This window comes from Aquarana catesbeiana, linkage group LG04, assembly GCF_042186555.1.
Source record: "Aquarana catesbeiana isolate 2022-GZ linkage group LG04, ASM4218655v1, whole genome shotgun sequence".
In the NCBI taxonomy this organism is placed as follows: domain Eukaryota; kingdom Metazoa; phylum Chordata; class Amphibia; order Anura; family Ranidae; genus Aquarana; species Aquarana catesbeiana.
The window spans coordinates 374,178,503-374,205,559 of NC_133327.1; the positions used below are offsets into that span (position 1 = coordinate 374,178,503).

The window sequence follows — 27,057 nt, forward strand, 5'->3', positions numbered from 1 at the left end:
ACCAGGACGCATGCCCTCAACATGGGGGGGTAAGTGCTTTGGGGGAGGGGGGCGCCCTGCGGGCCCCCCCACCCCAAAGCACCTTGTCCCCATGTTGATGAGATCAAGGGCCTCTTCCCGACAACCCTGGCCGTTGGTTGTCGGGGTCTGCAGGCAGGGGGCTTATCGGAATCCGGGAGCCCCCTTTAATAAACAGGCCTCCAGATCCCGGCCCCCACCCTATGTGAATGAGTATGGGGTATATGGTACCCCTACCCATTCACCTAGGGAAAAAAGTGTCAATTAAAAAAAAACACACTACACAGGTTTTAAAAGTAATTTATTAGGCACCTCCGGGGGTCTTCTTCTGACTTCGGGGGATCTTCAACCGACTTCTGCCGGTGTTTGGCTTCTTCTCCCGGGCCCCTCCGCTATCTTCTTCCAGGTCTCTTGCTAGCGTTGGCCCGGTCTGCTGCCGCTGTCTTCTCGCCGCTGTCTTGTCGCTTCTTCTCTTCTCTTCTTCCAATGTTGACACGATGCTCTCTTCTGCTGGAATGCTGTGTGCGAGCTGTGCAGCCATTTATATAAGCGGTGACCTCGCCCCCTTGTGACGTCACAGTCCCAGCATGTTCAGGGACTCTGGGGTCACGCCCACTTATGACGCCAGAGTCCCGGCGCATGCTGGGACTGTGACGTCACAAGGGGCAGGGTCACTGCCTATATAAATGGCTGCGTAGCTCGCACACAGCATTCCAGCAGGAGAGAGCGTCGTGTCAACATCGGAAGAAGAGAAGAGAAGAAGCGACAAGACAGCGGCGACAAGACAGCGGCAGCAGACCGGGCCCCCGCTAGCAAGAGAGTTGAAAGAAGATAGCGGAGGGGCCCGGGAGAAGAAGCTGAACACCGGGAGAAGACGGAAGAAGACCCCGAAGTCGGTTGAAGACCCCCGAAGTCGGAAGAAGACCCCCGGAGCTGCCTAATAAATTACTTTTAAAATCTGTGTAGTGTGTTTTTTTTATTGACACTTTTTTCCCTAGGTAAATGGGTAGGGGTACCATGTACCCCATACTCATTCACATAGGGTGGGGGGCCGGGATCTGGGGGCCCCCTTATTAACGGGGGATCCCGGATTCAGATAAGCCCCCCGCCCGCAGACCCCGACAACCAACGGCCAGGGTTGTCGGGAAGAGGCCCTTGTCCTCATCAACATGGGAACAAGGTGCTTTGGGGTAGGGGGGCCCGCGGGCCCCCCCTCCCCCAAAGCACTTACCCCCCCCATGTTGAGGGCATGCGGCCTGGTTCAGGGGGGGGTGCTCGCTCGCCCCCACCCTCTTTCCTGACCGGCTGGGCTGCGTGCTCGGATAAGGGGCTGGTATGGATTTTGGGGGGGGACCCCCACGCCGATTTTTCGGCGTAGGGGGTTCCTCTTACAATCCATACCAGACCTAAGGGCCTGGTATGCTCCTGGGGGGGGACCCACGCCGTTTTTTTCATTTAAAATTTGGCGCGGCATTCCCCCTCAGGATTCATACCAGACAGCTGTCAGCACTGCCTGTTGCTCATCGCGAAAGGGAAAAAGAGTTTTCCTTTCCCGATCAACGAGCCAGCGCGACATACACAGTACCCTGCCGCCGAGATGCAGCGCGATGGGATCGCGCTGGAAACACAATCTCGCGGTGAGGTACTGTATATTAGCACTAAGCTACTTAAAGAGGGAGTCCCGCAAATTCTTTTTTTTAAAAGTCAGCAGCTACAAATACTGCAGCTGCTGACTTTTAAAATAAGGACACTCACCTGTCCCCGAATCCAGCGTTGTCGGCACCCGAGGCCGAACCGTCCCTCGGTCCTCGGCAGCTGCCGCCACCATTCTCTGTGTGGGAATCAGGAAGTGATGTGGTGCGGCTTCACTCCCCGATTCCCTACTGCGCATGCGCGAGTCACGCTGCGCATCCTAACTGGTCGCCGCTATCTCCTGGGACCCGTGTGTGTCCCAGCAGACAGCGCGGCGGGACGGGAAGAGGCATAGACTCCCGTGGGAGTCTATGCCGGAAGTGGGTGCAAATACCTGTCTTAGACAGGTATCTGCACCCCCCTCCTCCTCTGAAAGGTGCCAAATGTGACACCGGAGGGGGGGAGGGTTCCAAAAAGCGGAGGTTCCATTTTTGTGTAAACCTCCGCTTTAAGAGAAGAAACTTAGATGGAATTGTACACCCTGGTAGCTGGCAAAATTGTCCTGTGAGGTAAAGGAGTGAAGATGAACCACAGAAAGCATGGACATTGCACCAAAGTCCCAGCTCCAAATAAACACAGACCGATGGCAAATGGTGAAGACAACCAAACACTGGATTAAATGTTTCCAGAGGCTGGTAGTAGTGGTCTAGAGTAGGTTCAAACGTCAGGAACGAGATGTGAAAGTGAAACATCTTTCATATATTCATGTATTCAATTGTGAAATCACTCTGTATCCGAGACTCCCTCCCTCGCACTAAAATAGATGCACAGTCTATGTAGAGCACTGGGCTACCAATAAGATTCCTGTAGAGTCCTTTGGAATGCATAATCTTGATTAAGTAGGTTGTTACACAGTCAATATTCCTTTAACCACTTCCCTACCCGCCTATAGTCAAATGACGTCCACAGATGGGATCTCCCATCCTGGGTGGACGTCATATGACGGCCTCGGGTTCCCGGCCGCGGGGGGCACCCGCGATTGCCTGTTAACCGGGCCAGACCGTGGATCTGTGTGTGTAAACACACAGATCCACGTCCTGTCAGTTCAGAGGAGAGCGATCTGTGTTCCCAGAACAGCGGAACACTGATCGGTCTCCTCCCCTTGTGCGTCCCCTCCCCCTACAGTTAGAAGCATTCCCTAGGAAACACATTTAACCCCTCCCCACCCCCTAGTGGTTAACCCCTTCACTGCCTGTCACATTTACACAGTAATCAATGCAATTTTATAGCATTGATCGCTGTATAAATGTGAATGGTCCCAAAAATATGTCAAAAGTGTCCGATGTGTCCTCCATAATGTCGCAGTCACGAAAAAAAATCGCTGATCGCCGCTATTACTAGTAAAAAAAAAAAATAAATAATTTTTTTTTAAAAATGCCATAAATCTATCCCATATTTTATAAAGTGCACTTGTAAGTGCAGTTGCTCTAAATTTAAGGGGTAGATCTGAAATGAGGGGAAGCTCTGCTGATTTTATCATCCAATCATGTGCAAGCTAAATGCTGTTTTTTATCTTCCTTGCATGTCCCCCTCGGATCTACAGCGACCTTACTTCCAAGTGCACTTTCAGTGCAAAGTGGATTTGCCTTTCGTAAATAACCCCCATAGTGTTAAAGCTTTCCAACTGCCTTCTGTCCCCGTACATTGTTACTGGCACATCAGAATGATGGACTGCCTCCCAAAAGGAATGTGTTGGGTAATAGGAATGTGTTGGAAATCGAAGTGCATGGGAAAACTTTAAAACTATAAGGAAGTGACAATGCTTTTCTCAATCAGAATAGCCCAGCAGTAGGGGCACAAAAAGCTACTGCATGTGTAAACATCTCTACCCCTCAGCATCAAAGTCGCTCTAAAGGGACTTTGGCAGTGCAGAAAACATGGAAGGTGCCATTGCTGATTTTAACTTTTTCATACCATTAAACTTTTTGCCTTATTGAGATGTACGGTGGGCTGTGAGAGTTTTTGTTTTGTCAAGCGTGGAGGCAGGTGAGCTAAATTCAGGTTTATTTATTCTTGAGTTACACATATATGATTTTTTCTGAAAGCTCCCACTCCTATCCTTTTTCCACTTCTCGTCCATTTGATGAGGATACACAAACTTTTCAAGTTTATTCTCATTTATATTAGCATATATAGGCTTTAATTTGAGGGTTCTTTCTTTTTTGAGTGTTGCAAAAAGCTTCAACATTTACAGCTTGGGAAGACCAGAATGGTTGGAATTTAGGCATATGGAATGGGGCTATAAACCCCTAGGCACTCTATACCTGTCAGCAACCCTTTATCTTATCAAAGTGGCAAAATCACTTTACATTTGAATTTTTTCATTGCCTAAACAGATGTAATTGGATAGATAGTGAATAGGGGTGTCCAGAATAAACTGTAGAAAAGGTGTGCCACATCCCAAGTAAATATAGAAATGGAGAATCCCCCTAGGGGTGGGACTTTTAAAGGCACTACCAATGCGTAGTGTTGGAAAGATAGTGAAAACATTTTTCTATCTTCAGGGGCATTTTTTTCCATAAAATAGTAGTATCTCAGCCCTAGAGAAGGCCGAGATAAATGTTCATACTTTCCACTTTATTTTGACACCTGAAAGATACTAGCATTATCTACTCCTGTGGGTCTCTTCTGGGCTATGGAGGAAGAAGTAGAGGAGACAAGAAGGAGAGCTTTAATTGTCTCTCCTTTGTAAACTGAGGCTTAGATTAATACCCTCTGCAAATGGTATGAGATTTGGATTTGATGCCAACAATTTTTTTAAAACCATAATGCACTGCTGAGCCCTTGAGCCATGATCATAAGGCTTAGAAAGGCCAATAAGGGTGCTGTCAGATATGACAACCTACTCAATAGTAAAGGGGAGCTTGAAGCAGCCATAGTGTAAATGTATTTAGGCCTGTGTGGGTGAGAATAGAGAAAGTTAAAAACTGTATAAGGTGAGATTAGGATAAGTTAGGAGCTATGCTATGCTTTAACTCCGATTGCCAGCTCTTTGGGCAATCACCTCCTTTGCTGTCTTTGTTTGTTCTTATTATTGGGGGATTTTTGTCTTTAATTTTAGTTTGTGGTTCACTTTTAGCAGCTGTCCTGTCGATAGCAAACTGTCTTCTTCTGTTCCAAGGCTTCTTGATTTATGGATGCTATTTTGGTGTTTTGATTTCTTTTGAGTGTATATTGGTTTTTATTTTATGTTGATAGCATTTTACTTAGGTTTGGGGTGCCCAAAGTACAGTATTTACTTGTTGCTGACCATGGGAAAGGATCATAGCTCACCAGCTCTCTGAACCTCCAACAAGGTGGATGGATAAGTATGGTGATTGCAAACTGTAAATAGTAGAGTCCAGTACTCCAGGTTGGTGAGATTGAATGAGCTGTGATCACTTTGTATGCTCAGCAACAAGTGAAGGATGTGCTGCTGCATCATTTGAAAAACAAAAAAGTGCAAAAACAGTGTATGGCTAAACTGTGTCACATTATATCTCTCACATTACCTGTACTCCTCCTATTTAAAAATACACAAGCATTAGTAGTAGTGGCATTGTTAATCAACACTTTTTCCCTGGTGGTCAGGGGCAGTGTTAATTAACCCATTTCCCTCCGGATTGGTGGTCAGTGGCAGTGCTGTTAACCCCTTGCCCCCGTCCCCCTAAAACCACACATGGTCTGTGGTTAAGTGAATTCTCACATTGGTGGTCAGTGAAGAATGTGAAAACATTTTTTTACTCTCTTAAATGATTTCACCAGACTGGCTTAGGTTGGGTAGGTGCAGTCAGAACAGAGCAGCAGATTCAGTCACCGGATCCAGCTGTGTATCCAGTCAGCCACCTTCTTACCTGCATACATGCCTCATCCAACAACAGCACAGCATGCAATATACCAAATTTGCAAAATGTGGGTGGGAATGTGGGTTGGCAGGGGGTAGGACCAATGGGCTTAGTTGTTGCCACCATTGGAAGTGTGGGCAGAAAGAAGACAGGACTAGGGGGCAGCGCTGGTGCTTCTACTGCTACTGCTAAAACTATCAGATCATCACACTGTGATCCCAGGACACAGCCTGGCACACAACCCTCACAGGACCACTAACAAAAAAAGCAAGACTGCCCTGGCAAATCTTTTGAAGTTGAACATAAATTAAATTAAAACTGGTTTTCAGCTTGTGTATTCTGAACACATAGAACAATATTCAAATCTTATACCTGTTCCAGCTAAGCTCTGACCCTGCTCGGAGTAGTATATGCCAGTTATAAGTGGTGTAATATTATAAATAAAGCATTTATGTGTATGTTGGCTTAAAGACTGCTGCAAATTGTTAAACATTTATGGTATGTGTTAGTATAAATTTCCAAATTGTGTCCATAACCGGTCTAATCTTTAAAAACAATGAGTCAGATTCACTGCCAATAACGTCTCAGTGTTTCAGTGGCACTGGTATTACCCTTTTTTCTTTAGAGACATCTAACACAAACTGAGTGCATGTTGATTATATGTTTTTAAGGGAAATATTATTACATTTGGCTATAAATTTTAATTCCACTTAAAGAGAAACATCTAGACTAGAAAAAAAACAACCCAGAGGGATTTGCATAGTTTTCAGAATGGATTTTACATTAATGGATATCTGGTAACCATATGTACCCAAATGGCAACATTTCTCAATGGTTTGCATACTCCTTGTACATAAACACAGATGTTTACTCTGCTCAAAGAAACACTGAATAAATTAGATGAAGATGACTTTACCACACAGGAGCCCGAACCATCCAGGCATTTGTATGCATTTCCATTGCACGAACATGGTAGACATTCTCCAGAAACTGAATAGTAGAATCCTGGTTGACATCTCTGCACAAAAGGAAAATACATAAAGATTGGTAATACATTTTTAAGAAGTAGTATATTTATTCAATTTCAGGCAACAAAAGATATTCAATGAACTAATAACCATATTCAGGGCTAATCAAAATTTTGTTTAAGTCAGAATTTTTATTGATATTAAACTGTATGTAAAGCTGGACAGGTAGCAAGATTGCTTAAATCTAAATGAATATGCAGTACTTGTGCACTGCTATGGACCTCACACCCACCCAAAGCTGATATAAAAATAAAATTAAATTTGAAAGACTTAAAAATCTCACCCAAAAAATACATGTGAAAAAGCTGCAATCATTGACTAGTAACCTCTACACTCTGACAAAAATATTGATAATGAAAAAATGGTGCGCTAACAAAAATGTTGATAATGAAAAAAATGGTGTGCACCATTTTTTCATTATCAATTGCTTAAATTTAACTTCAGGATTACCGGCACGTTGTGCATTGGCATGAGGTCCTGTATCTCCCATGTCAAAATTAAAGATGCAAATGACTGCACTATGATGGATTTGGTTCAATGCCTAGCATGGTTAGCAACAAACAGGAAGAGGGCCTTTCCCAAAGAGACTCAAAGGTTCTCTAGATGTTTTATAACTTTACAGCATACATTAAAGAATGTAGAGGTTGCTCATATGTTACCGAGAGACTAACTGAAGTAAGCACTAAATTTTCAATTTAAGATTAACATATATCCCGATGGTATTGTAAATACAAAACATAAAAAAAAGTAACACACGCCAGGTTTTATTTAGAATGCTTTGAGGTGGGCTCCTCAGTTTTTACCTCATGCAGCCCCTGGCATGCCCCCAGCTGAGTCAGAAGAAGGCTGTTGAAGCTGGAACCCTCCATTGTTATAAATGCTCATCCACTTTTCCCTCTTCCCATTGAGGATGACTAGATTCATAGTGCCTTCCTATGTTATGCCCTCTGTTATGCAGCTCTGAAGTTGCATCTTTAGAACTAGGAAACAGGGCAGTTAGATTAAGGGGGAGATTTACTAAAACTGGTGCACACAGAATGTGGTTCATCTTTGCATAGTAACCAATCAGCTTCCAGGTTTTATTGTCAAAGCTTTACCAAACAAACTGAAGTTAGATGCTGTTACTATGCACAGCTGCACCAGATTTTGTGTGCACTAGTTTTAGTAAATCTCCCTCCGTGTGACCTGATTTTAGAAGAATAGTTTACAGTCCTTCCACAATATAATGCAGATTTCTATACAGTAGTTTCTCTACTGAATTATCTCTTGATCCAGGTGCCTTGGCTTCCATGTTAATTGTGCTGTGACAGTTTTTTCACAGAAGGATAACCTCAGCCAGGTAATAAAATAATATATTTAAAATAAGATAGTTGTCAAAGGATCTCTTGAGATTCGGTAAGTTAATTTATTGAACAGACTTATGGAAGCCAAAAACATAATTAAGGAAATGACAAGAATTACATCTAAATTGCTAGGAATGATAAAGTATTCATCATGTTCTTCTCTGAATGTTTCTTATGTTGTGATTGTCATTTTTTCATTACTCTATAGAGTCCCATGGCATTGTGAAGAAGAATCAGATTGTCTTTTCTCACAAACATATGTGTCAGTCCCACCCAAGATGTATCTCACTGCTTGACAGCATTGAGATTTTAACAACCTAGGGGCTCTTGTATCTGTTATGAAACATCTGCTGCAATCAAAGACGGCTAATGTTTGAATTCTCCTCATATTGACAGACATTATTAGTTATACCTTTAAGGGCTCATGCATACTGGTGCAAAATATGCTGCATTTATTTACAGATCTGAACACAGCGGTATGTTATGCTTTGGGCCAATGCCCATAGCTGCACATAGTGCTGTAATGTGTAATCTGGAGCTGTAAAAATACATTTAAAATAAAAGTAAAACATAAGAATAGCTCATATCACTCGTAGCTGGTGAGAAGGTCACAAGGTGTTAGAAGATCAAGTTTGGACAAGGCATTTAATGTAACATATATTGAAAATGCATGTGTACATTGTCAGGGCTGGGCTCAGCCCTTCCTTCTCTGAGCTGGCCGCTCAGCTGTCAGCTAATTGCCAGCTCTTATCTCTCCACAGTTACTCACCTGTTGATGATATCCTGCTCGTCAGTCCTGCCTGCTTAAGCCGTCCAGTCCAGATGATCTCTGCCTTCGCCTTGGTCACATCTCTAGATACGCTCTCCTGTGTTCCTGTTAAAGATTTGCTTGTGGCTCCAGATCCTGCTTGCTGTTCTACTACACTGTTCTCTGTCTCTCTGACGTTTTGGCTTGTCTGGCTATCCATTCCAGTTCCTGAACTCTGGCTATGTTTTGACTACGTTTACTCTGTTTACCTTTTTTATTATTATTAAACAAGTGTGATTTAACTGTACTTCTGTCTCAGTCTGAATAATGGTTTGTGACATACATTTACAATCAACTTACAATCTTAACAACTTAATGAAAGCACAGAAGCAAAAAATGCGATGGGTTATGCGACCTCTCATAAATGGGTAATTGAATTGTAAACCATCATGCCTTCTGTCATCATAATGGATTTACTGTATATAACACAATTAAGAGCAAACCCATAGCATTTGATCAGTATTCATTCATCACCGATCTGATTAGAGTAAAATAAAAGCTTAGGGTAGTTATGCATTTCTGCACTTTGCAAGTCACCACTGTTCCAATGACTGCCTGAAGTGTCACTAGATCCCTACCAGTTTAAATTTGTTAGGAGCTCAACTCATGTGCATTAAAATCAATAAGGGAGATGCACCTTTAAATGAAACAAAGTTTATTTGTTAAAATTTCTGGTTGTGTAAAAAAGTAGCTTTTTGGTTTAAATGCTGATGTATGCAATGACATACCACTCAGACCCAAGATGTGCAAGAGAGTATGGCCATGTGCTGAAATAGTATAATCAACAAACAGATTCACTCTTCAGTAAGACTCAGAAATGTATTTCAACACAGATTTACTTCAGATAACTGCAGTACAGAGGATGTGTGTCTTTTGAAGTGTAAGAAGACAATGCCTTCCCTAAGCCGTCTCTGCCAAGAAAGTTAAACCAAACTGAGAGGCAGGGAGTGTCTACCTAGGAATACCAAGGGCACACAAATAAACAGGTTGCTGTGGCAGCACAAGTAGATTCTGTTCTCAAAACACATTTGATTTGACCCTGATAAAGTGGCAGCACATCTTCTTTGAGGATTACCTTTTCATATATACACATTTATACAGATGCAAGGGAATTCATGAAGAGTGTGGTAAATACTCCATAGAAGTCTGTCTCTCTGTATTGTTATTATTATTATAGAACTGTTGCATGCAACAGACCTGTGAAGTGGCAAACTTCACGCGAAGATTGCCGCGGTCCAGGTCAGCCGGACTGGGGGGGGGGGGGGGGCTTGCAAGGAGGGGGACCTGTGTAAGTTCACCTTACAGATTTTTCTGTAAAGGTGAACTTACACTTTAAGTGGAGTAGATATTTGGAAAACTTATATTTTATATATATATATATATATATATATATATATATATACACAATATCTCACAAAAGTGAGTACACCCCTCACTTTTTTGTAAATATTTTATTATATCTTTTCATGTGACAACACTGAAGAAATGACACTTTGCTACAATGTAAAGTAGTAAGTGTACAGCTTGTATAACAGTGCAAATTTGCTGTCCCCTCAAAATAACTCAACACACAGCCATTAATGTCTAAACCACTGGCAGCAAAAGTGAGTCCACCCCTAAAAGAAAATGTCCAAATTGGGCCCAAAGTGTCAATATTTTGTGTGGCCACCATTATATTCCAGCAGTGCCTTAACACTCTTGGGCATGGAGTTCACCAGAACTTCACAGGTTGCCACTGTGGCCCAGTCTCCAAAGGGAGGGGATCATGCTCGGCTTCAGCATGTCACAGTACAGATTGGCATTTATGGTTACCTCACTAAACTGTAGCTCCCCAGTGCTGGCAGCACTCATGCAGCCCCAGACCATGTCTGTCTCACCACCATGCTTAACTGTAGGCAAGATACACTTGTCTTTGTACTCTTCACCTGGTTGCCGCCACACACGCTTGACACCATCTGAACCAAATAAGTTTATCTTGGTCTCATCAGACCACAGGACATGGTTCCAGTAATCCATTATCTTAGTCTGCTTGTCTTCAGGAAACATCTTTAGAAGAGTCTTTCTTCTGGGACGACAGCAATGCAGACCAATTTGATGCAGTGTGCGGCGTATGGTCTGAGCACTGACAGGCTGACCACCCACCCCTTCAACCTCTGCAGCAATGCTGGCAGGACTCATATGTCTATTTCCCAAAGACAACCTCTGGATATGATGTTGAGCACGTGCACTCAACGTCTTTGGTCGACCATGGCGAGGCCTGTTCTGAGTGGAACCTGTCCTGTTAAACCGTTGTATGGTCTTGGCCACTGTGCTGCAGCTCAGTTTCAGGGTCTTAGCAATCTTCTTACAGCCTAGGCCATCTTTATGTAGAGCAATAATTCTTTTTTTCAGATCCTCAGAGTTTTTTGCCATGAAGTGCCATGTTGAACTCCCAGTGACCAATATGAGAGAGTGAGAGTGATAACACCAAATTTAACACACCTGCTCCCCATTCACATCTGAGATCTTGTAACACTAATGCCCTGTACACACGATAGGATTTTCCGGTGGAAAATGTGTGATAGGACCTTGTTGTCAGAAATTCCGACTGTGTGTAGGCTCCATCAAACATTTTCCATAGGAATTTCCGACACACAAAGTTTGAGCGCTTGCTATAAAATTTTCCGACAACAAAATCCGTTGTCGGAAATTACGATCGTGTGTACACAAATCCGATGCACAAAGTGCCACGCATGCTCAGAATAAATGAAGAGACAAAAGCTATTGGCTACTGCCCCGTTTATAGTCCCGACGTACGTGTTTTACATCACAGCGTTCAGAACGATCGGATTTTCCGACAACTTTGTGTGACCATGTGTATGCAAGACAAGTTTGAGCCAACATCCGTCGGAAAAAATCCATGGATTTTGTTGTCAGAATGTCCGATTAATGTCCGACCGTGTGTACAGGGCATAAGGAGTCACATGACATCGGGGAGGGAAAATGGCTAATTGGGCCCAATTTGGACATTTTCACTTAGGGTTGTACTCACTTTTGCTGCCAGTGGTTTAGACATTAATGGCTATGTGTTGAGTTATTTTGAGGGGACAGCAAATTTACACTGTTATACAAGCTGTACACTCACTACTTTGTAGCAAAGTGTAATTTCTGCAGTGTTTTTTACACATGAAAAGCTATAATAAAATATTTACAAAAATGTGAGGGGTTTACTTAATTTTGTGAGATACTGTATATATATAATACTGACAGATGATAAATTGTTGCTACTATGAACTACTTTAATTTGGCGCTTGTGTTGATATTTCTGATGAAAGTGTCATATGACCTTCTTGAATTTGAACCATGGCTTCCAACAGCATCCACACCTCCAGTAATGTGCCCGACATGCCTTACTGAATCGCCCACATTGAGCGTTCCTTGCTAAGTGAAGATGTAATCTACAAATACACAACATTTATGTTATTGGTACTCTTTACCCTAGCACTACACCTAAAACGTTTTCTAATTCTATGAATATTAAGAACTAATATGCACTGTTTTCTGTAGTTATAGTTCCCTAACCTGTGTTCCAAGTCTTAAACTTTAATTGACATTGTACAAAATTGTATCTTGCTAAAATGTAGTCATTTATCAATGTGGTAATTGCCTAGCAACAAAGACTGTGTATGTGGCCGTGTTATAAATGAGTGGAAGGCATTTGTCCATATATAGAAAAGCAGACATTCGGCTTGGAAGTCCTCTCCACTCTCACTCCTACAGTAAAGGTGAGGAATGTGCTGCTGAGAGCTTTATCTTTAACACTGTTCAGTTGATAGTTACTGAGAACATGCCGTATACTGTACTCAATGCTAACATAAAGCATAATTTTAAGCCTCTGAACAAAGTACTAGGGAACACCTTATTCCCCCCTCTACAAATACTGTTTTTATTTTTAAACCCGAGTACTTTGAGTACCTTACATTTAGTTCCACAATTTATGTTATGTGACTTTTAGGGTCTTTTAAGATCCTTCATCCTCATGTTGAACAGGCAGATTGCCTTCATTGTACTACAGTTCCCAATAATGCCAGGCTTGAAGAGTCCTGATTATGGCTGGGTTCACACTGGTACTACAACTCCGACATTGGGGAAACAAGTCGCATAACATGTATAAATGAATGGTTCCTATGAGAGCCATCTTAACTGGCACAAGTCGGTCTACTTTGGTCCAACTTTGATCCTAATTCAGCCCATTGAATCTCATTGAAGTCAGATCATCGTCTTAACTGATCCGACTTTGGCATGCAACTTGTGCTCTGATGATCTTGAAGGGAAACGCCACGCCGAAAATTAAAAAAACATCATAGAGTCTCCTGCAGAGACCATACCAGACCAAAGGGTATGGAATTTAAGGGGAACCCTCACGCCAAAAAAAACAGCGTGGGGTCCCCCCCAAAATCCATACCAGACCCCTATCTGAGCACACAGCCCGGCAGGTCAGGAAAGGGGGGGCCAGCAGGTGCCCCACCTTCTCGACTATACCAGGCCACATGCCCTCAACATGGGGGGTGGGTGTTTTGGGGCAGGGGGGGCCCTGCGCCCCCCCACCCCAAAGCACCATGTCCCCATGTCGATGGGGACAAGGGCCTCTTCCCAACAACCCTTTTCGGTGGTTGTTGCGGTCTGCAGGCGGGAGGCTTATCAGAATCTTGAAGCCCCTTTTAACAAGGGGCCCCCCAGATTCCAGCCCCCCCACCCTATGTGAATGAGTATGGGGTACATTGTAACCCTACAGATTCACCTAAAAATGTGTCACAAATAAAAACAGTACACAGGTTTTTGACAAAGTAATTTATTAAAGCAGCTCTGGCGTCTCTTCTCCCTCCGGCAATGTCTTCATCCTCTGGTTCTTCTCCCTCTGCTGATGACATGTGTAAATGGACACACAGAGCCAGCTCAAGAGTGAGCGTGTGCGAGTGCCCCCAAATCAAGCAGTACTCATCTTGGGGGAGGAGCAGAAGATCCCAGCAGAGGAGGAACAAGGCTGCTCTGTGCAAAACAATTGCACAGTGCAAGTATAACATGTTAGTGGCTAAGTGGTTAGTACTTCCATCTGGCAGAACTTGTGTCATTGGTTCGAATCCTAGCTATGGTACTACCTGCCTGGAGTTTGCATGTTCTACCTGTGCATGCGTGTGTTTCCTCCGGGTACTCCTCCCACACTCCAAAGACATGCTGGGAGGTAAAACGGCTCCAAACTAAATTGGCCCTAATATGTATATGTATGAATGTGAGTTAGGGACCTTAGATTGTAAGCTCCTTGAGGGCAGGTACTGATGTGATTGTACAATATATATCTTAAGTGCTGTGTAAATTGATGGCGCAATATAAGTACCTGAATAAAAATTAAAAGAAATAAAAATTTGTTCTTTAAAGTGCTTTTGGAATCACTTTAAAGGGTTGTATGAGGAAATTAGATTTACAAATACAAAGATTGTAAAGCTAGCCATATATGCCTAGATTTTTTTTGTTCAGTCTGTGGGCAGATTCCTCCATCCATGCTAAACAAAGCAGATGGAGGAACCTGGCCTGCTGGCTATTGTATTCTGGCAGCCCGGAAAACCACGACTGTCAATATAGCCAGGATGCAGGATGCAGTCACCATACCTCTCAACTTTCTGGAATGATAGAGGGACAACATTTAGTGAGCAGTATGTAGGCTGACATGGCCCCAGTTGCACAGACCACAAAGATCTACAGGCATACCCAACTTTTAAGTACACAATGGGGTTTATTTACTAAAGCTGGAAAGTGCAAAATCAGGCTCACTTCTGCATAGAAACCAATGAGCTTCTAACCCCAGCTTGTTCAATTAAGCTTTGGTAATAAAACCTGGAAGCTCATTGGTTTCTATGCAGAAGTGAGCCTGATTTTACACTTTCCAGCTTTAGTAAATAAACCCCATTGTGTACTTAAAAGTGGGGTATGCCTGTAATATGCAGAAAATGATTGGTTAAACCACACAGATGCTTTTTTTACCTTTATTTATCCTTTATTTATCCTTTATATCGACTTTTAAAAATAACAAATGCAGTAATATATATATAAAAGCTTAGTGCATCAAAATACTTTTGGTCAGAGCTTTTGTTCTCAGCAAATTGGTGTGGGTACTAGCCCACCCCCAACCCCCACCAACCGGTCTCACTACAGATCCTACAAAGTATTTCTACAAGGTGATGTTTCTGTTTATTAATAGTAAACCAGAAAAAATAGGAAAATCTACCACTTGGTAAAGCCCAACTGTGGGAAACTTGAAAATTCTCCCTTTCTATACGGTTGCACCTGCATTGCAAGGGTTAGCTGCTCATTTAGTTCTAGGGGGCATAGAAGAGAGAGACACCTGATCCTCCACTCCTCTGTCCTACTAGACCAATCTCCTTATCATCTTCTTTCCCATGCACCAACAGTTTAAAGTCCCGTCATCATCAAGACCAATTTAAGGACCATAGCGCAGCATTGGATGTAATGACGCTGACAGACAGTTCACCTAAAAGTGCTTTTTCTCTTCGCTAAAATAAACAAGCAGTTAACCCTTGCAGTGCGGATATGGCTTTAGGTACATGTAAAATATGTGTAAAAGTTTAAAGGAAAAGTTCAATACCTGGTAAAACTGCCATGAAGGTCCTTGTACAGACACTTTGGGGTCTGTTTTTTTGCATAGCAATTCACTCAGTGAAAATCCATGTACATTCGTTCAACATAGATGGGGCAAAAAATGGTCTAATAATTTTCATGAACTTAAAATTGAAAATACCATATCTGTAATACTAGATTGTGCTAAGACTCATAGGAAATTCCATGTAGTGGCCAAATTAGGTATTTTCTGTTTTACATCAAAGATAAATATTAGAGCAGCTTAGGAAATAGCCTAAATACACCCTATATTAATATAGAGTGTCAACACTTTGTCCATGTCCCCTCATTGTGCACCTGCATTGTCACCCTGCCACATGGGCTTCCACAGGACACTACAATTGGCTGCTTTAACACACCTTATGAAGGCATAATTCACTATTTCCACCATCAGTAATCCAACCCCCAGAAATGAATGAATGAATGAATAAATGAATGAATGATTTGTAAAGCGCTGCAAATGCGAACTGAATCGCCTCAAGGCGCTAAATGCGTTTAGTGTTGAACAGCTTCTTAGAAGAGGAAGGTTTTGAGTTTTTTCCTGAAGGCCAGATGGTTTTCTTCCCTGCGGATGTCAGTCGGAAGAGTATTCCATAGCCGAGGTCCCTGGACTGCGAATCTGCCTTCTCCCCTTGCTTTGTAGCGGTATTTGGGAACGAGGAGGAGGTTTTGGTTGGATGATCACAGATTGCGATTGGGTGTGTAGTGTTTTATTTTCTCTCTGAGGTAATGAGGGGCGTTACCTTGTATGCATTTGTGGGTGAGGCAGAGCGTCTTGAATGGGATCCGATTCTTTACCGTTAGCCAATGTAGGCTCCTCAGGGATGGGGAGATGGACTTCCAGGGTTTTTTCCTGTTATCAGTCTTTCCGCTGCATTTTGAATGGCCTGTAGGCGCGCAAGCTGATATTGGGGTAAGCCTATGTAGAGTGAGTTTGCGTAGTCAAGAAGGGAATTGATGATTGTTCCAACTACTGCTGCTTTGTCCTTTTTTGGGATAAAGGGAATGAGTGCATAGCAGGCGGAGGAGATGGTGAAAACCGCTAACTACTGAACCTATTTGTGCATCCATTGTCATTTCTGAGTCAAAGATAACTCCGAGACTCTTGGCTTTGGTGCTCAGAGAGATGGTCTGTCTGAAGATGGTGGGAGGTATTGATGGAGTCTTGGATTTGGGATTTTGGTTAGCGTGTAGGAGGAGAAGTTCTGTTTTTGACCCGTTGAGTTTGAGGGAACTAATGGTCATCCAGTCATCTATCAAAGTGAGACACTTCTCTAGTTGTTGATGGTGGTCTTTTTGTCCGGTGATGCGAAAGTAGATTTGGGTATCGTCAGCGTAGTGAGTGGAAGCAGAGGTCTGATTTTTTGATGATTATGAGGAGTGGGCGGATGTAGATGTTGAATAGCACTGGTGACAAGGGTGAACCCTGGGGGAATCCACAGGAAATTGTCTGGGTGTCAGGGGTGAATGCTCCCAGTTTCACTGTCTGAGAGCGATTCTCTAAGAAGGATGCAAACCATTTTAGACTCGAATCTGTGGCTCCTGCAACTTCTGTGAGGTGGACAAGTAGAGTATTGTGGTCCACTGTATCAAATGCTACACTAAGGTCTAGCAGTATCAGGAGACATGATTCTCCGTCATCTGCTGCTTCGAGGGCATCATCCCATATTTTTAGAAGTGCAGTTTCTGTGCCATGGCCTGGGCAGAAGCCTGATTGTAGAGTGTCCAGAAGTTGATGTGTGTCCAGGTGGCGTTGTAACTGTTGTACTACCGCTTTCTCCATAATCTTGGAGATGGTGCTAAGGCTTGTTATCGGTCTGCGGTGGTTAGGGTCCTTAGGGTTGAGATTGGGTTTCTTTAGCAGGGGTTTGATGGTGCCTTGCTTGAGGGAGGTTGGCACAATCCCTTCTTTGAATGACTGATTTATGAGGTGTGTTATAGTGGGAGCCAGGATATCGGAGCATTCTTTCAGGAGTTTCGTGGGAATGATGTCATTTGGTGATGTGCTGTCTCGAAGGCTTCTCATAATGGTTTTAGTCGTGTCAGTGGTGATCGGGGTCAAGAAGAAGTCCGGCGGTTGTGTGATGTTCGTGTTGATGTCCTCTTTTTGCTTTGGTTGGGTGAGGTTGGTTGTTTTTTTCCTGTTGGATTGATTTCCGGATGTGGTCGATTTTGTCGATGACTGGGCGACTATTTTGAAAAGTTCCCGCGGCCGGTTTATGGCAGTTGAGATGGTATTCGAGAAATGTTCTTTTTTGGCTGTGAAGATTGCTTTGTGGTATTTCACCGTGAGTACTTTGTAGTTTGTATGATTTTTCTTGGTAGGATTTCTTCTCCATGCTCTTTCATCTCTTCTTCGTTCCTGCTTGAGTAGGGTGAGAGTGCCATTAAACCATCTTGAGCTTTTTTTGCGGATGAGTGTTCTGCGTTTTGGCGCTACTGAGTCTGCTGTTTGTAGTAGTGTCTTGTTTAGGGAGTTGAGTGTTTTTTCCGTTGAGAGGTTTAAGTTTAGCGATTGTATTTTGTTTGATAATGTGGTTTTGAAGAGTTCAGAGTACAGTCTCTTCTGAGATCTGTTGCAGTGTGTTGTTGTTGCGTGTTTCTGTTTTTGGAGGGTGGCATTAAAGGTGATTTTAAATTTGATAGCGTGGTGGTCCGTCCATGGTAGTGGTGTGTTGTCGAATATGTTGATGTCCATATTCTGTTGGAAGATGAGGTCTAGAGTGTGTCCTGAACCATGCGTAGGAGTATTTATCAGCTGTTGAAGACCTAGTTCTTCCAGATGGTTGATGCAGGCAGTCGCAATAGGGTCTTGGGTAGAGTTTGCCCAAAGGTTTAAGTCTCCAAGTACCAGCAGGTTTTTGGTTTTCAGGGTGTGCATTGAAATAAGTTCAGTGAGTGGTGTAGGGAGATTGGTCTTTGGTCCTGGTGGTCTGTAGCATAGTAATATGTGAATGGTGTCTTGGGGTGTTGTTTGAAGATGCAGGGGGAGCGTCTCCATGAAAGGCACTGAGTTCTGTGAAGTTGGTTTGGTGAAGGCAAGGTGCGATTTGAAGATCACTGCTAGGCCTCCTCCTTTTTTTCCTATTCTATGCTCAGTTAGGATGCTGTAGTTCTCAGTAGGGATGAGCTTCGTGTTCGAGTCGAACCCATGTTCGACTCGAACATCGGCTGTTCGATCGTTCGCCGAATTGCGAACGATATGGGCCGTTCGCGCCAAATTCGTGTGGCGCGTCACGGCCCATAATTCACTGCGGCATCGCAGTGCATTGCTTGCTGATGATTGGCCAAGCATGCACTATGACCCGCATGCTTGGCCAATCACAGCGCCGCCTTAACAGAGAGCCATAATTGGCCAAAGCCAAGGAGGCTTTGGCCAATTATGGCTCAGGGGATTTAGTACACGCCCCACACTATATAAGGCCGCCTGCACGGCGGCCCTGTGCAGTGTGTTCCGGTGTGCTTAGAGAGAGAGAGACAGTGTCATTTCATTTGAGTTAGCTAGATTAGGCAGGACAGTCAGTCAGTTAGCTGCACTTAAAGTGTATTGTGTATATATATGCATCCCAGGTGTTGCATATATATATATATATATATACACTGTATTCAGTTTAGCTAGATCCGTTCCTGTTATCTTCTAGACTATTTACATTTAGTGCAGTGCGTCCTGCTCACAGTGTTCAGCTAGATCCGTTCCTGTTATATTCCTACTGACAGGCAGGCTTGTCTTGTTACAGTATTTTGAAGAAAATTACTGGTGTTCTTTTGATCCTATTAGTACCACAGTCAGGCAGCTAGACTATTTACATTTAGTGCAGTGCGTCCTGCTCACAGTGTTCAGCTAGATCCGTTCCTGTTATCTTCTTACTGACAGGCAGGCTTGTCTTGTTACAGTATTTTAAAGAAAATTACTGGTGTTCTTTTGATCCTATTAGTACCACAGTCAGGCAGCTAGACTATTTACAGTTAGTGCAGTGCGTCCTGCCCACAGTGTTCTGCTAAACCTACAAGTAAGTGGGGTGCGTCCTGCTCACAGTGTTCAGCTAAACCTACAAGTTAGTGGGGTGCGTCCACCTCACAGTGTTCAGCTAAACCTACGAGCTAGTGGGGTGCGTCCTGCTCACAGTGTTCAGCTAGATCCGTTTCTGTTATCTTCTTACTGACAGGCAGGCTTGTCTTGTTACAGTAAATACAGCTACCTGAAGAAAATTGCTGGTGTTCTTTTGATCCTATTAGTACCACAGTCAGGCAGCTAGACTATTTACAGTTAGTGCAGTGCGTCCTGCTCACAGTGTTCTGCTAAACCTACAAGTTAGTGGGGTGCGTCCTGCTCACAGTGTTCAGCTAAACCTACAAGTTAGTGGGGTGCGTCCACCTCACAGTGTTCAGCTAAACCTACAAGCTAGTGGGGTGCGTCCTGCTCACAGTGTTCAGCTAGATCTGTTTCTGTTATCTTCTTACTGACAGGCAGGCTTGTCTTGTTACAGTAAATACAGCTACCTGAAGAAAATTGCTGGTGTTCTTTTGATCCTATTAGTACCACCGTCAGGCAGCTAGACTATTTACAGTTAGTGCAGTGCGTCCTGCTCACAGTGTTCTGCTAAACCTACAAGTTAGTGGGGTGCGTCCTGCTCACAGTGTTCAGCTAAACCTACAAGTTAGTGGGGTGCGTCCACCTCACAGTGTTCAGCTAAACCTACAAGCTAGTGGGGTGCGTCCTGCTCACAGTGTTCAGCTAGATCCGTTCCTGTTATCTTCTTACTGACAGGCAGGCTTGTCTTGTTACAGTAAATACAGCTACCTGAAGAAAATTGCTGGTGTTCTTTTGATCCTATTAGTACCACAGTCAGGCAGCTAGACTATTTACAGTTAGTGCAGTGCGTCCTGCTCACAGTGTTCTGCTAAACCTACAAGTTAGTGGGGTGCGTCCTGCTCACAGTGTTCAGCTAAACCTACAAGTTAGTGGGGTGCGTCCACCTCACAGTGTCCAGCTAAACCTACAAGCTAGTGGGGTGCGTCCTGCTCACAGTGTTCAGCTAGATCCGTTCCTGTTATCTTCTTACTGACAGGCAGGCTTGTCTTGTTACAGTATTTTAAAGAAAATTGCTGGTGTTCTTTTGATCCTATTAGTACCACAGTCAGGCAGCTAGACTATTTACAGTTAGTGCAGTGCGTCCTGCTCACAGTGTTCTGCTAAACCTACAAGTTAGTGGGGTGCGTCCTGCTCACAGTGTTCAGCTAAACCTACAAGTTAGTGGGGTGCGTCCACCTCACAGTGTTCAGCTAAACCCTTCAAGCTAGTGGGGTGCGTCCTGCTCACAGTGTTCAGCTAGATCCGTTCCTGTTATCTTCTTACTGACAGGCAGGCTTGTCTTGTTACAGTATTTTAAAGAAAATTACTGATGTTCTTTTGATCCTATTAGTACCACAGTCAGACAGCTAGACTATTTACAGTTAGTGCAGTGCGTCCTGCTCACAGTGTTCTGCTAAACCTACAAGTTAGTGGGGTGCGTCCTGCTCACAGTGTTCAGCTAAACCTACAAGTTAGTGGGGTGCGTCCACCTCACAGTGTTCAGCTAAACCTACAAGCTAGTGGGGTGCGTCCTGCTCACAGTGTTCAGCTAGATCCGTTTCTGTTATCTTCTTACTGACAGGCAGGCTTGTCTTGTTACAGTAAATACAGCTACCTGAAGAAAATTGCTGGTGTTCTTTTGATCCTATTAGTACCACAGTCAGGCAGCTAGACTATTTACAGTTAGTGCAGTGCGTCCTGCTCACAGTGTTCTGCTAAACCTTCAAGTTAGTGGGGTGGGTCCACCTCACAGTGTTCAGCTAAAGCTACCTGTAGATGGTTGGTGGTGTTCTCATACTACAGGCAGGCAGTTGATTTTGCTAGCTGCAGTATCAGTACATATATATATATATATATATATATATATATCCCAGCTTAGTGCAGCTACAGGCCATTAGTATGTCTGGAAGGCCAAGAAGGAGAGGCAGACAGTCACAAGCCAATAAGAGAGGGCAAGCAGGCTCTGTGTCTAGTGCTGGTCGTGGAGACGGTGCATCCTCATCAGCACGTGGCCATGGGACACGCTTGGCCTTTTTTTCGGCAGCTGGCCATGTTGAGCCGCAACATGCGGAAGACTTGGTCGAGTGGATGACCAAGCCGTCCTCATCCTCCTCATCCTCTCTCACCCATGCCCAGGGTACTTTGTCTGGCAAAGCAGCGGCCTCTTCCCTCGGCTCAATGTCATCAGTGACTCCTTCCCTAGCCCCACCATGTCCTCCTGAGGAGTCCCTCGAACTGTTTGACCACAGTGTTGGGTACATGCTCCAGGAGGATGCCCAGCGTTTGGAAGGCTCTGATGATGATACTGAGCTCGATGAAGGCAGTAACACGAGCACGGACAGAGGGGGTGCCCAAGAAGGACAGCAATCTGGCAGTCATGCTCCCCCTGCTGCAGCATACTGCCAGGTTTGCTCCAGTGATGAGGAGGGAGGGGATGATGAGGTCACTGACTCAACGTGGGTGCCTGATAGGAGAGAGGAGGAGGAGGAGGAGGAGGAGGCGGCACATCACCAACGAGGCAGGATGCCCTCCAGGGGCCAGCCTAAGGGCAGCACATTGACTGCATCACACCCCAAAGCTCCACATGTGCAGGGCGCTGCAGTCTCTGCGCGTTATTCAAAAAGTTCTTTGGTGTGGGCCTTTTTTGAGACGAGTGCATCAGATCGCACCGCTGCTATTTGCAACATATGTCTCAAGCGTATCTCGCGTGGCCAAAACATCTCCCGCTTGGGTACCACATGCTTGACCAGACATATGTTGACCTGCCATGCAGTTCGTTGGCAAGCGTATCTAAAAGACCCACACCAAAGAACAAAGAGGACCTCTGCTTGCTCCTCATCAGCTGAGATTTCCAACCCCACTAGACCTTCAGTCCTCTCTGAGACCTGCACTGAGAGGAATGAAGGTGTAGAATTAGGTGTGTCACAGCCACGTACTTGTGGGCAATCTGATTTTGGTACACCGACGTCAGATTGTACCAGGCAAATTTCCCTGCCCCAGCTGCTGCACTGCCGAAAGAAGTTTGCTCCCAGCCATCCACATGCCCAACGGTTGAATGCTAGCTTGGCAAAATTGCTAGCACTTCAACTGCTGCCTTTTCAGTTGGTAGACTCTGCCCCCTTCCGTGAGTTTGTGGAATGTGCGGTTCCTCAGTGGCAGGTACCCAAACACCACTTTTTCTCACGGAAGGCGATTCCGGCTCTCTACCAGCATGTGGAAGGCAATGTCCATGCCTCGCTGGACAGGGCGGTCAGCGGTAAGGTGCATATTACCGCTGACTCATGGTCCAGCAGGCATGGACAGGGACGTTACCTAAGTTTCACGGCGCATTGGGTGACTGTGCTGGCAGCTGGGAAGGATGCAGGACAAGGTGCAGTAGTGTTGGAGGTTGTTCCGCCACCACGCCTCCAAAATGCTAATGATTGTGACACACCTCTCTCCTCCACCCCCTCCTCTTCTTCTTCCTCCATGGCCTCTTCCTCGGAACCAGCGGTGCTCCGTAGTCGTTCAAGGGGCTACGCAAGTACGCAGGCCAAAAGATGCCATGCGGTGCTTGAGCTGGTGTGCTTGGGGGACAGGAGCCACACTGGGGCAGAGGTTCTGTCAGCTCTGCAGGGGCAGGTTCAGAGGTGGTTGACGCCACACCAACTTAAGGCAGGAATGGTGGTTTGCGACAATGGCACCAACCTCCTCTCTGCCCTCCGACAGGGACAAATGACCCATGTGCCCTGTTTGGCTCACGTCCTTAACTTGGTGGTGCAGCGGTTCTTGGGCAGGTACCCGGGCTTACAGGATGTCCTGAGGCAGGCCAGGAAAGTCTGTGTGCATTTCCGCCGGTCATATAATGCCAGTGCTCGGCTGACGGACCTCCAAAAGGAGTTTAACCTGCCCAAGAACCTCCTAATCTGTGACATGCCCACCAGGTGGAACTCAACGTTGGCCATGCTGCAGCGGCTGCACACGCAGCAGAGGGCCATCAATGAGTACCTGTGCGACTATGGCACCAGGACAGGGTCAGGGGAGCTTGGTTTTTTTTCCCCACGCCAGTGGGCCATGATCAGGGATGCATGCACTGTCCTGTCACCATTTGAGGAGGCCACGAGGATGGTGAGCAGTGACAGTGCATGCATCAGTGACACTGTCCCCCTTGTCCACCTGTTGGAGCACACTCTGCGTGGAATAATGGACAGGGCACTTGAGGCAGAACAGAGGCAGGAAGAGGAGGACTTCCTTAGCTCTCAAGGCCCCCTTTATCCAGACAGTGTTCCTGCGTGCCCGCCGATCACACAGGAAGAGGACGAGGAGGAAGAGGAGGAGGAGGAAGATTGTGTCAGTATGGAGGTGGAGCCTGGCACTCAGCATCAGCAGCAGTCTTTAAGGGATAAGTCCCAAGAAACACATGGACTTGTACGTGGCTGGGAGGAGGTGGCTGCGGACCATGTTGTCCTTAGTGACCCAGAGGACTCCGGACCGAATGCCTCAGCAAACCTACGCTGCATGGCCTCCCTGATCCTGCAAAGCCTGCGTAAGGATCCTCGTATTCGTGGTATCAAGGAGAAGGACCAATACTGGCTGGCAACCCTCCTTGATCCACGTTACAAGGGTAAGGTTGCGGACCTTATCTTGCCATCGCAGAGGGAGCAGAGGATGAAACATCTTCGGGAGGCCTTGCAGAAAGGTCTGTGCAACGCGTTCCCAGAGACTGGGAGGTTACAAACTCCTGTTTCTGGACAACGTGTTGCTGAGGCTTCGGTCAGTCAAAGAAGGAGCGGTGGAGAAGGTGGCCGTCTGACCGTTGCGTTCAGACAATTTTTTGGTCCGCAGCCCCAAGGTATGATCGGTTCCAGCAACCATCGCCAGCGTCTGTTTTACATGGTGCAGGAATACCTAGGGGCAAGATCAGACTTGGACACCTTTCCCACCGAAAATCCTCTGGGTTACTGGGTCTTGAGGATGGATCACTGGCCAGAGCTTGCACAGTATGCAATTGAGCTACTGGCCTGTCCTGCATCCAGCGTTCTTTCAGAACGCACATTCAGTGCTGCTGGAGGCGTGGTAACCGATCACAGGGTGCGTCTGTCCACTGACTCGGTCGATCGACTGACCTTCATAAAAATGAATGAGTCTTGGATCACCACCAGCTACCAAGCACCTGATGCTGATGTAACCGAATAATTTTTTTTGAAATCTCAGATCCCTTCAAAGACTGCCTATGCTGATGCTGAGTGACTATCCCTGAGTAATTATCCTCTTCCTCCTCAATCATCACGCTGATAGCTTGTAAGAACATTTTTGGTTCTGGGTGCCACCACCAGTGCCTAAGGCACAATTTTTCAGCCCCTGTTTAACAGGGGCGTGTAATTACGATTTTTGATGTAATACTTTGCAGCAGGGCTCGTTCCTGCATTCCAACTAGAGTGTCTGTGAGGGGTTGCAGTGTTGTGGCACCAGCACCAGTGCCTAAGGCCCAATTTTTCAGCCCTTGTTTAACAGGGGCGTGTAATTACAATTTTTGATGCAATACTTTGCAGCAGGGCTCGTTCCTGCATTCCAACTAGAGTGTCTGTGAGGGGTTGCAGTGTTGTGGCACCAGCACCAGTGCCTAAGGCCTAATTTTTCAGCTCCTGTTCAACAGGGGCATGTAATTACAATTCTTGATCTAATATTTCACAGCAGAGCCCTGTGAGGGCTTACAGTGTTGTGGCCACAGCAACACCTAAGGCCCAAATTTCTGCTGAGTATATAGGGCAGGACCCTACTTTCAAACAACTAACTTACAAAAGACTCCTACTTGCAAACGGAAGGAGACAACAGGAAGTGAGAATAAATCTACCCCTAGGAAGGGAAATTCTCTCCTGTAAGAGTTAATTTGGGAAAAACATTTCTCCTTTCCACTGATGCTTTCCAATCCATTGGGACAAAAAGTGAGGTGAAATCTTCTGAAGAGGAGGAAAGACAGCAAAACAAGCTTAAAAAAGATTTTTTGGCTGGAGCTAAACACGTTAAAAATGTACCCATTCAAAATTACAAAGAGATTCTACTTAACAACAAACCTACAGCCTGTATACTGCTGTTCAGAGTATATAGGGCCTGGTGGCCCCACACCTTTCCTTATTTTAATTTGGGTGCGGGGTTCCCCTTAATATCCATACAAGACCCAAAGGGCCTGGTAATGGACTGGGGGGTACCCATGCCGTTTGTCTCACTGATTTTCATCCATATTGCCAGGACCCGACATTACATTAAACCCGCAAGCAGTTTTAAATGAGATTTTTTCCTTTAAAAATGACATTTGGTGCAGGGACTGTTCTAAACACGGGAAACACGCGTCACTTTACAGGCATACTATAGACACCCCTCAGGTACGATATTTAAAGGAATATTTCACTTTCTTTTTTTTTTACTTTAAGCATCATTAAAATCACTGCTCCCGAAAAAATGGCCGTTTTTAAAAGTTTTTTTTGCATTGATACATGTCCCCTGGGGTAGGACCCGGGTCCCCAAACCCTTTTTAGGACAATACCATGCAAATTAGCCTTTAAAATGAGCACTTTTGATTTTGAACGTTCGAGTCCCATAGACGTCAATGGGGTTCTAACGTTCGTGCGAACTTTCGGTCCGTTCGCAGGTTCTGGTGCGAACCGAATCGGGGGGTGTTCGGCTCATCCCTAGTTCTCAGGCACCAATTCAGTTAGGATGGTATTGCAGTCGGATGTTAGCCAGCTTTCCGTAATGAAGAGGCAATCAATGTTGTATTCGATGATGAAGTCGTGGATTTCCAGTCTGTGCTTGACTGCAGATCTGGTGTTGATCAGGGCGCATGCTAGTTGTTGTAGTTGGATTGGTGTCTCTCTGTATTTGATGGTTGCTTGTAAGTTGGTCCTTAGTAATTTTTCTTTTTTTAGTCTTTTTTGAGTGGTGGTTGGTAGAGTTGAACTGGTGTTTCTTAGCCTATGGAGGGCCTCCACTGTGTACTTGAAAATGCACATGGTGAGGGCAAAAGCTGCTGAAGGAAGATGATGAAAGAGATGGAGGGCTACCTAACCACCCTCCCGTTGATCCAGAGGAAGGCGAAAAAACCCCTAGCTGTGGGGTTTTGCCATGCAGTCATCCCTGGGCTTCGGCTGCCTGAGTTCAGCAGCACTGAGATGTAAAAATGATAAATAAAAAGTATTTTATTAAAAAAATAATAATTGTGTATGATTCATAGTGCACAGAGCAAACAATGTAATTCATTTATTAAAAAATGTGCCGTGTAAATGCCTCATAAAACACACCAAGGGGATCTTTTGTGATGGCTGAGCAAATACTTGCATTTACACAGCATTTTTTTCCCAATAAATAGACCCTTTGGGATTTAGATCTACTTTAAATGTTATCTCTTAAAATAGTAAACCAGTCAAGGCAAGCTAGAACTGAGACTCAAATTAATAAATTTGCCCACTTCTTCAAGGTAACCCTGGCAATGAAATTTGTTTAATGTACTTCACATTAGCCTACCAATCATTACAGTGACACATGGCAAATGTGCAAAAATACAGATCAAATCCAATCATCTATTTCATCCCTCCATGGGACATAGTCAGTTGCTTAGATTGGC

At 44.8% G+C, this 27,057-nt stretch overlaps 1 protein-coding gene across 1 annotated transcript in view; it reads right to left on the reverse strand.

Moving 5' to 3' along the window:
• LAMA4 (laminin subunit alpha 4) overlaps positions 1-27,057 on the reverse strand; it is a 215,080-nt gene that overhangs the window by 168,177 nt on the left and 19,846 nt on the right. The window contains exon 2 of the mRNA XM_073627106.1: positions 6,451-6,552. Within this exon, the coding sequence (XP_073483207.1) occupies positions 6,451-6,552 (102 nt within the window). The remainder of the gene's footprint in view (positions 1-6,450; positions 6,553-27,057) is intronic.